Source organism: Lipotes vexillifer, unplaced genomic scaffold (genome assembly GCF_000442215.2).
Source record: "Lipotes vexillifer unplaced genomic scaffold, Lipotes_vexillifer_v1.1 scaffold1129, whole genome shotgun sequence".
Lineage (NCBI taxonomy): Eukaryota > Metazoa > Chordata > Mammalia > Artiodactyla > Lipotidae > Lipotes > Lipotes vexillifer.
This window is the reverse complement of record NW_006789022.1, coordinates 1,015,982-1,025,544: the sequence shown is the minus strand read 5'-3', so window position 1 is coordinate 1,025,544 and position 9,563 is coordinate 1,015,982. Positions and strand designations below refer to the sequence as shown.

The 9,563-nt window shown below is 56.1% G+C and overlaps 2 protein-coding genes across 5 annotated transcripts; one reads left to right on the top strand and one right to left on the bottom strand.

The window, feature by feature from the left end:
• Positions 1–270: 270 nt before the first annotated feature.
• Positions 271–7,840, top strand: KAT5 (lysine acetyltransferase 5). 4 transcript variants are annotated; one of them, XM_007461986.1, is made up of 14 exons: positions 271–548; positions 648–714; positions 1,039–1,107; positions 1,194–1,330; positions 1,621–1,776; positions 1,866–1,940; positions 2,050–2,124; positions 2,475–2,723; positions 2,797–2,886; positions 4,604–4,744; positions 4,825–4,918; positions 6,812–6,971; positions 7,106–7,187; positions 7,281–7,840. In XM_007461986.1, the coding sequence occupies exons 1-14, from the start codon at positions 537–539 to the stop codon at positions 7,413–7,415; spliced, it is 1,542 nt and encodes a 513-aa protein (XP_007462048.1). In that variant the 5' UTR covers positions 271–536; the 3' UTR covers positions 7,416–7,840. The 4 variants fall into 4 exon arrangements, with proteins under 4 accessions (XP_007462048.1, XP_007462050.1, XP_007462047.1 ...); XM_007461988.1 differs by lacking the exon at positions 1,621–1,776; XM_007461985.1 differs by having other exon boundaries at positions 271–714.
• A 171-nt stretch (positions 7,841–8,011) lies between these two features.
• RNASEH2C (ribonuclease H2 subunit C) lies at positions 8,012–9,121 on the bottom strand. The gene is made up of 4 exons (XM_007461984.1): positions 8,950–9,121; positions 8,564–8,760; positions 8,364–8,483; positions 8,012–8,038 (listed from the first exon to the last, which is right to left on the bottom strand). Exons 1-4 carry the CDS (start codon positions 9,119–9,121, stop codon positions 8,012–8,014), a joined length of 516 nt encoding a protein of 171 aa, XP_007462046.1.
• Positions 9,122–9,563: the final 442 nt, after the last annotated feature.

Sequence of the window (9,563 nt, the reverse complement as noted above, 5' to 3'; positions counted from 1 at the left end):
AAAAATGTTGTAATTACTCTTATAATTAGCAACCTATTATACAAAACAACAAACCCATAAATCTTCCGTGACTCCCAGCCCTAAAGAATGAAGTCCACAACTTAGCGACGCGTTGAGTCCTTCAAGTCCCGGCCACTTCTCAAGACCCGCCCCCCAACTCCCGGCCGAGCACGCGCAGTTCACTCCCCGCGACGCATCGTTACGCCAGTAGGAGACGCCCCAGCCCGGCCGCCCTCAAAGCACTAACACCAGTCCCACGTGACTGGCGTCGCACCCAGTGAGCGTCACGTGACGGACTCAGTTTTCCTCCAATCGTTGTGCACGTTGTGGGGATTCCACTCAGGACCTAGCCTGAGACTTAAAACACACCATTCCCCCAGCAGCCAAACGGGCCGGCTCCGTCAGCAAGCTGGGCGGCGATGTCTCTCAAGGGTCCTCTCGTAAAGCCGCTTCGGGGAGGCCCGGGCCTACAACGTGTTCAGTCCCGGAAGTGACGTCTCCCAGAGGGGCCGGAAGTGGCAGTGGAGGGAGGGAAGATGGCGGAGGTGGTGAGTCCGGTGCCCGGGGCGGGGCGGAGGGAGCCAGGGGAGGTGGGTAGAGCCCGAGGCCCCCCAGTAGCCGACCCTGGCGCCGCGCTGTCTCCCCAGGGGGAGATAATCGAGGGCTGCCGCCTGCCCGTGCTGCGGCGGAACCAAGACAACGAAGATGAGTGGCGTGAGTGACGTCGGGGGGCGGGGCTAAGGAACCTGAGGGCGAGGGGCGGGGGAGAGTCAACCGAACCCGGTAAGGGGGTGGGGTCTCTAGAATCCTGGAGCGGGCGGGGCGCAGATACTCAGGAGGGGCGTGGCTTTTAGCCGTTTGTGAGGGACCGGGCAGGGCTTGGAGAGGGGTTGGGACTTGGTGACTAACGGGGGCTTGAGCGAGCGGTTTCAAGTGCTGGGTCTTAGGAATCGGGCCTCGTGGTGGAGTTCAGGTCGTAGGAGGGTGGAGCCTCATGGCCTGGTCTGTCTAAGGCCCTTGCCTCTGCTGTTCCCACAGCCCTGGCTGAGATACTGAGCGTGAAGGACATCAGTGGCCGGAAGCTTTTCTACGTCCATTACATTGACTGTGAGTTCTGGGCCGGGATGAGGTGGGGCCGCAGGGTTGCGGGGCAGCCTCTGGCACTCCTTCCTGAGCCATCCCCACTGCTGCAGTCAACAAACGCCTGGATGAATGGGTGACCCACGAGCGGCTGGACCTAAAGAAGATCCAGTTCCCCAAGAAAGAGGCCAAGACCCCCACCAAGAACGGACTTCCTGGGTCCCGCCCCGGCTCTCCAGAGAGAGAGGTGGTGAGTAGGTCCCCTGCTTCAGCTCCTCTCTCCTGCCTCCTACTTTTCAAATCTCTTGGCCTCAGTGGCTCCTGGATGGGCTGGAGGCTGTGCCCTCCCATCCTGGCTTCAGCTTGCGAAGGATGGGGGCCAAATTGCAGATGTAGTTTCCAGAGTCCAGTGGCTGTTCCTGTGTCCTTGAAAGGGCAGAGGGTGGGGTTTGATCACTCCATGCTGAGGGGGCCGCACTCCCCTTCCTGATCCCACCACCAACCCCGCCCCAGAGGAAGACCCTGGACCTATCTCTACAGCCGGCCTCCGCCCAGGCCAGCGGGAAGACCTTGCCAATCCCGGTCCAGATCACACTCCGCTTCAACCTGCCCAAGGAGCGGGAGGCCATTCCCGGCGGCGAGCCCGACCAGCCGCTCTCCTCCAGCTCCTGCCTGCAGCCCAACCACCGCTCAACGGTACCCTCAGCAATTCCAGGGACCTTGCTTTCCTCTCAGGTCCCACCTTCTCTACCTTCTGACCCACCTGTCCTGGTTTCTCTCTGCAGAAACGGAAGGTGGAGGTGGTTTCACCAGCGACCCCAGTGCCCAGCGAGACAGCCCCAGCCTCAGTTTTTCCCCAGGTGAGTCCCCCAAACCATCTCTTCTTCCCTTCCCTTCTTCTAACCTCTGGTAGCCCCTTTCGGGCTCATTTCACAGCTGTGTCTTCTGTTCCTACTTTCTTATCTGCAGAATGGATCAGCCCGTAGGGCAGTGGCAGCTCAACCAGGGCGGAAGCGAAAATCGAATTGCTTGGGCACTGATGAGGTAGGTCTGAGGAAGAGGGAAGCTGGGTGAAAAGGAGGGGACATAGGCAGGGCGGAGACTTTAGCGACTAGTTTAAAAATGAACAAGGGGCGCTGAGCAGAGATGGCGTTGGTGGGACTGGGAGTGAGGCGGAGCTGGTTCAGATCAGGCATTGGGTGATTTTTTCTACATTCCAAATGAAATCTTTCCAAGTCTTGGTTTCTTTAACTGGAAAGTGGGGATTTTAGTATGTCTCCCAATAGGTTTGCTGTTAGGTTTGAACAAGGAAACCTGTGGAAAGGCTGTGAGCTGTAAAGTGCCCTGCTTGAATTGTCTCCTGTAACCTGGTGTCTTCCACCGGCCTTGGGCAGGACTCGCAGGACAGCTCAGATGGAATACCGTCAGCTCCTCGCATGACTGGGAGCCTGGTGTCTGACCGGAGCCACGACGACATTGTCACCCGGATGAAGAACATCGAGTGCATCGAGCTGGGCCGGCACCGCCTCAAGCCCTGGTACTTCTCTCCATACCCACAGGAGCTCACCACGCTGCCCGTCCTCTACCTCTGCGAGTTCTGCCTCAAGTACGGCCGAAGCCTCAAGTGTCTGCAGCGTCACTTGGTATGAGGGGTCCCAGGAGGCCACCCTCCTAGCAACCCCCCACCCCCGCCCCTAATTCTCCTCTCTTCCTCAGACCAAGTGTGACCTGCGACATCCTCCAGGCAATGAGATTTACCGAAAGGGCACCATTTCCTTCTTTGAGATCGATGGACGTAAGAACAAGGTCAGTGGCTGAGGGGTAGCGGGGAGTCCTTGTTGCCGGGAGTCTGAGGGAGTCGAGTGAGCAGCTTCTTCCAGTTCAGGAAAACACTGACCATTGTGGCTAACAGATCTGTTCACCCCATTTACTGCATTCCTGCTGTAGGGAATGTACTAGGTGAGAGATATTGTACAAGGTGAATTAGACAAAATCTCTGCTGAGAGCTCACAGGGGAAAACAGACATGCTAATGGCTGCATAGATCCCAGTGTGATACGTGTCATGAAATACAAAGGGAGGGTTATCAGGATCCAGAAGAGGTGGACAGCAAAGCTTCATAGAGGAGGTAACCTTTGAGCCGTGACACAGGCAGTGGGTTCTGAAGGGCAGGAATGGATGCTGACTCCAGATATACTGCGGGTTCAGTTTCAGACCACCACAATCAGGTAAACATCAAAATAAAGTGATCACACAGTTTTTTTGGTTTCCCCGAGCATATCAAAGTTACATTTACGCTATGCCATAGTCTGTTAAGCGTGCAGTAGCATTGTGTCTAAAAAAAACAATTGCAGTGGTAACATTGAGAATCACTGGTCACCGTAACAAATATAATAAGGAAAAAGTTTGTAACATTATTGCAAGAATTATGAAAATGTGACACAGACGTGAAGTGAGCACATGCTTTTGGAAAAATGGCACTGATAGACAATGCAGGGTTGCCACCAACCTTCAATTTGTAAACAAAATGCGTTATCTGTGAAATGCAAAAAAATGTGCAAAGCAGTGTAAAAGGCCAAGATCCTTTCTTCTGGCTGGAGGGCAGACAGGATGAGGCAAGGCTGTCTTATATGGGACAGAGCTCAGGTGGTGGGATTGAGGTCGGCTGGGAAGTGGGGACACTGCAGGTTTGGGGCTTCAAACCTGCCTTAGTCTGGCTGTGGGGAGGAAGAAGGGCATAACCTGGAGGGACTTTAAAAGTGAAATGCCTCCATTCTTGGGGCCTGGAGGGTGGGGAGGGAGAGGCAGTCACCTAGACTGACAGGGGACAGCTCTTGCTTGGGTGCTGGGGGGACTTGAGAGGAAGATGCTGCTTTAACCACTGTTAACTGTATTAAGTGTGGGCTTGGGTATGTAAATGGCGCCCAGCAGGTGCTTAAAAAGCCAAATCTGAAATGCAGGAAAGTTGTGAGAATAGAAGTAAAGTAGCAAGATTAATAATTTTGCCGGGGCAGCCCTTGAGGCAGTTATTTTGTCAAATTCTGGAATTCTTTACCCCTGTTGTAGAAGGAGCAGATCAGTTCTCAAGAGGTGTGACTGGGGGTTGCAGTGTTGTTTCTTTGACAACCAGTTTCCTAAGACTGTCACACAGGCAGAGCTTTTCTCATAATCCTTGGCCAGTCTTTCTTTGTGGGGACACATCAGTTTGTTGACTGGTAACTGTGGCAGAGGGCAGTGGAGGCTTCCGGGCCAGAGTTAGATGGGGTATGGAGAGCATGAGTAGACCTGCCCAGCTCACCGGGGGGCGGATGCTTGAACACCATCACACAGCTGAAACGTGGGCTCCTGGACACTAAGAAGGGCCCATGCACTGGACACACTGACCGATGGACTGGGTCAGGCCCCAGGGAGGAAGGCTCCTCACCTATCAGCCTGGGGGACAAAGAAGCGTCAGGCTGACCCTGGCCCAGCGGCCGTGCTCAAGGCTGGGTACCCAGGATGGTGACACACCTTTTCGTTTGCAGAGTTACTCCCAGAACCTGTGTCTTCTGGCTAAGTGTTTCCTCGACCACAAGACACTGTACTACGACACAGACCCTTTCCTCTTCTACGTCATGACGGAGTACGACTGCAAAGGCTTCCACATCGTGGGCTACTTCTCCAAGGTGAGCGCTCAGCCACGCCGCCCTCAGCCTTGCCCTGAGCTACGTCCCTTCCCTCACACTCACTTGCCCCTCTTTTCCAGGAAAAGGAATCCACAGAAGACTACAACGTGGCCTGCATCCTGACCCTGCCTCCCTACCAGCGCCGGGGCTACGGCAAGCTGCTGATCGAGTTCAGTGAGTACTTGTGCTGCTGGCCGGGGGCTGGGGGCAGGTCTTGGGAGGCCCAGGCCCCATCGCTGTCTTACGCACAGATGCTGCACACAGACGTGTCGGGTTGCTGTGTTCTCAGCCCTGGCTGTGCAGTCCAGTCACCAGGGGAACTGGCTAGAAATAAAGATGAGACTCTCCCAAGGTTCTCTCCGTTCTGGGGTGACTGCCCTGTTCGTCTGGACTAGGTTTTCAGCCCCTCATAGTTCCTTGGCCAAGGTTCTAAGTATCACTCAACTTTTCCCAAATCTGACTTGTCTGCTCCTGCCCAGGGCACGGGCAGAAGCCGAGTGAGCCACTCCTGCTCAGCTGTCTGGTCCTGTGCGGTCCTGGGCAAGGACCTGTGGTTCATTTCCCTACTCGTTCTCTGAGCCTTGGGGACAGCAGATGTCACGTCAAACGTGACTCACAGGGATCTGGCTTCTGCCCCTCATCAGACATGAACTCTTCATTAGCCCCCAAGGCCCCCTCTTGCTTCCCAGCCTCTTACTCTCATTCCATTCAACTCACCACTCACTGCACCCTTGGGATAACCAAGCTCTGACCCGGGAGATGAGGGAGGCTTAGCTGTCTGGTGAAGACTTGGAGGCCTGACTTGATCACCGTCATGTTCTGAGAAATTTTATTGGTATAGAAAGATGCCAAGATGGGGTCACATCCTCAGGAAACCTTCTGCCTGAAGAGCAGAAGGTTGCTGAAAGTCAATCTAGGCCTTGGAGCTCAGACCTCAGTGGAGATGGGATGTGTGCGGGGCCACCAAGGAAATGTGCTCAGTTGTGCTCGGCAGGAGCAGACAGGGCACTAGAAGCACCATTTCAGGCAGCTCCAGAGGGTGGGTCGGTTGTTGACTGGGAGGGGCTGGGAGCTCCTGCAGCTGAGGAGGCAGGTGTGGCCTCCAGTTGATCTGTCAGGACTCTGCATGCTCTCCACCCAAAGCTGAGTAAGAACTCAAGTGTGCCCCTTCCCTCTTCCATGCTTCCTTCCTCCAAAGCACAAGCCTCTCTGTCCTCCCCACCAGGCTGCTTGGTGGAAGTCACAGGAAGTTGGGCAAGAGGGTCAGACTGGCTGATAAAGATGAATCGAGGGGGAAAGCAGAAAGGGCTACGATCCAACACAAGGCTCGTTATGACTGAGGATAAAGAAGGGCTTCTAGAAGTAGTGGAGACATCTCAGGGCCCTGATGGGGGAATGAACACTGTCCAAGAGATGTGAAACTGCTCAGGGTTTTGCATGGCCTGAGGGTCTCACCAGGAACTGCCTGCCAGTGCCCAGTGGTCAGCGGGGTAGAGGAGGGCACAGCAGTCAGAATGGGAGGGAGAGAGCCACTGGAGAGGTAGCTACTGCTGAGGAATGGCCTCCCTCTGACTTGGGAAGTGCTTTGGCGCCCTTCTTGCTTCCTCCCAGCCATCCAGTCAGGCCAGCCTGGTCTTAGAGCAGCTGATGCTTCTCAGGTCACACCTGGGGGACTGATTTGACTGAGAATGCAAGCATCCTCAGGCCTGGACCAGAGGTGGGGTCTTCCCCTCTTCTCTCCTCACATATCCAGGCGCAGAGAGTCTGGTATGACTGAGGCAAGTTGGAGGCACTTACTTTCCACAAACCATTTTCACTGCACTGCCCGCATCCCACCTGTAAGCCCTCACTGGCTTCCTGTTGATTGTAGCCACTTCTCTCAGTGCCCTCAGCACACAGGTGAACAGTACGCTCACTAGTCCTTTACAAGGAAACTGAGGCACAGAACCACCACATGGCAGGCCCAGGATGGGAGCCATGCAGTCTATCTCTGCAACCTGCATTCCTAAACGATGGTTGCATAACGCTGTGATTGCTTACCCACCCCCTCCTGCTCCATTGCTTTAGGCTATGAACTCTCCAAAGTGGAAGGGAAAACGGGCACCCCTGAGAAGCCCCTCTCGGATCTTGGCCTCCTATCCTACCGAAGCTACTGGTCCCAGACCATTCTGGAGATCTTGATGGGTCTGAAGTCAGAGAGCGGGGAGAGGCCGCAGATCACCATCAAGTGAGCCTGGCCCTGCCTGCCCGGGGGTGCATGGCATGACCTGTCTGTTCCTGGGCTTTCTCACTCTTCAGGCTACTGGGGGCCTGGGGTGGAGATGTAGGCCTCCAGGGGACCTGATCTTTGCCCTCCCACAGTGAGATCAGTGAAATTACCAGCATCAAGAAGGAGGATGTCATCTCCACTCTACAGTACCTCAACCTCATCAACTACTACAAGGTAGGGAGGCAGGCAGGGGGAGACAGGTGTGTGTAAGGGTGCGGAGAGCAGGCCCCACGTGGGCTGACCTGCCTGGCCCCGTCTCCTGTCCAGGGCCAGTATATCCTCACACTGTCGGAGGACATCGTGGACGGGCACGAACGGGCTATGCTCAAGCGGCTTCTTCGGATCGACTCCAAGTGTCTGCACTTCACTCCCAAGGACTGGAGCAAGAGGGGAAAATGGTGACCAGGCACTGCCCGTGGCAGTGCCAGCAAAGCCAGCAGAACTGGGGCTGACGGCCCATCCCTCCCCCACTGGGGTCTCCAAGAGGCGCGCCAAGGGGGAGAGGGCGGAGGACAACTCCACAAGGAGAGGACAGGCCTGGTAAAGGCCTGTTGGTGCCTAGCACCAGGGCGAGCTCAGGGCTCAGGTCAACTCCAAGGTCGGCTGGCCGCAGGCCCAGGCCTGCTGTGAACCAGGGACCAGAGGGAGCCAGGCAGCTGTGTACAGTGAGATGGGGGGTGCGGGTGGCTTGTATAGCGGACTGGTGGCTGTACAAATTTCTTTTGTAAAGTAGGAGCTGGGGGTGGGGTGGGGTGGGAACTGGCTGCAGAATTCTGGCCTCTCTTGCCCCACTGCCCCCTGGCAATAAATTGTTTCTATAGGTCAGAGCTGTGAAAGGTCCTTGTGGGAAAAGGGGCAGTGCTGGTTCCAAGGTGCTGGCAAACTTACAGGTGTTCTGTGAAGAGCTCCTTTATTGGGGTGATGGAATCAGGCTCCAAAGTGAAGAAGGGTTTACTGGGGTGAAGGGATCGGTGGCTTTCAATTTCAGGTTCTGGTTCTCAGTCCTCGGGTACCTGTGCGTGAATCTGCAACAGGAATCACCTCTACTATTGGATTTCTGCAGTATAGTGACTGGGTGGCCCAGATCCTCAGGGGAGAGACCCAGCTGCTCAAAATCATAGCCCTTCTAGAAGGCCAGAGAAGAGTGGTGGGGAAGCCGTGCTGCCCCTACCCAGTCTAATCCTCCAGTCAGACCCAGGTTCCATCTGCCCCATTGTTTGCCCCAGCCCCGAAGCCCCCAGATTCACTCAGGGACAAGATTCTGGACAACTTAGGAAACCACATTGAAGGGGCGGGGGGTGGGGGGGTTGGATGGGGTCTGGGAGGGAGGGGGCCCATCCATGTACTCACCGCTGCAGCGAGGCTGGGCCAGGTTAGGGCCCCACGCACTTTGGCATCGGGACCGGGGATAGTTTCCAGGCCCCACAGGGTGAAGCTGCTGAAACTGGCTGTGGCTCCAATAAAGCGGTCCTGGGGAAGGGGCCCCGGCTCAGCATCGGGGCCGCCGCTCCCACCCGCGCTCCCTGGCAACCCTATACCCCCGTGCTTACGAAGTCGCGCTCCAGCGCCTCCGGAGGCTCCACCAGTTCCCGCTCCTCTTGCTCGTCATCCTCCAAGCCCTCCGAGAAGTCCTGCTTCCCCAGCAACACCTCTCCCTTCTCTTCTGTCATCACATATCCCACGAGGCCGGCTGGCACCATCACCTCCTGGCCGCGTAGACTGCGGCCCCGGAACGACACTTCCAGTCCTGGAGGAGGCAGGCGAAGGGCCCCAGTGAGGGTCTGATCCAGGCCTACCGGAGCAAGCCCAGTAGCCGCCCTCCCGCCACCTTCGGTGGACCACGATCCCCGGGAGCCCTCGCGCCGTTCCTCGCGGAAGAGAGCGCAGCGCCGGCGCGGGGGCTGCTGGGAGCCGTAGTCCAGCCGAGAGCGCTCACCGTCGGGACCCTGGCGGATGGCCGGGGTGAAGAAGAGCCCCACGGGGGCGGGCCGGTTAACCAGAACCTCGCAGGGCAGAAGGTGCAGCAAGACGGGGGCGGGATCGCGCAGCGTAACAGGGCGCAGGTGGACGCGGCGCTTGTCGACGGCTTCCCCGTCGCTGCTTTCCATTGTCCGTCGCGACCCCGTTGCTCGCGGGCTAAGGCCAAAGCTGGCGCGTAAAGCGCGCGGAGCCTGTCGGGAGGCCTGGGGCAGTCAGCGCAGAGCCTCCTGGGAAGCGTAGGCTTCTCTGACGCTCCTCTGCAATACCGCCTCTCTGTGTTCGAGCCCAAGATTTTTTTCTTGAAAAATTTTTTCCAATAGTATATTTTTATTGTAAAACATCAACACGATCCCTAAGAGTTCAGTTTTTATATATTGACTGGTAGAGAGTGTTTTGTTTTGTCTTGTGTGTGTTTAACTAGGGATATCAACCCTTCCTCAAATGTGTTGAAGATATTTTACCCGAGTTTGTCTTACAAACTTTTGTATTGGTCATTTTTATTACAGAGAAGACTTTTATTTTTTGTAGTCAAATATATCAGCCTTTTTGTTTTATGTCTATCGCAGTACT

Excerpts from the sequence above, each read along its gene's own strand:
- KAT5 (XM_007461985.1), top strand. The coding sequence starts at position 537 with ATGGCGGAGGTGGTGAGTCCGGTGCCCGGGGCGGGGCGGAGGGAGCCA. Across the intron at positions 1,941-2,049 it reads CAGCCTCAGTTTTTCCCCAG|AATGGATCAGCCCGTAGGGC; the intron begins GTGAGTCCCCCA and ends TCTTATCTGCAG. Across the intron at positions 4,745-4,824 it reads TCGTGGGCTACTTCTCCAAG|GAAAAGGAATCCACAGAAGA; the intron begins GTGAGCGCTCAG and ends CCTCTTTTCCAG.
- RNASEH2C (XM_007461984.1), bottom strand. The coding sequence starts at position 9,121 with ATGGAAAGCAGCGACGGGGAAGCCGTCGACAAGCGCCGCGTCCACCTG. Across the intron at positions 8,484-8,563 it reads AGGCGCTGGAGCGCGACTTC|GACCGCTTTATTGGAGCCAC; the intron begins GTAAGCACGGGG and ends CCCCTTCCCCAG. Across the intron at positions 8,039-8,363 it reads GGCCCAGCCTCGCTGCAGCG|ATTCACGCACAGGTACCCGA; the intron begins GTGAGTACATGG and ends TTCCTGTTGCAG.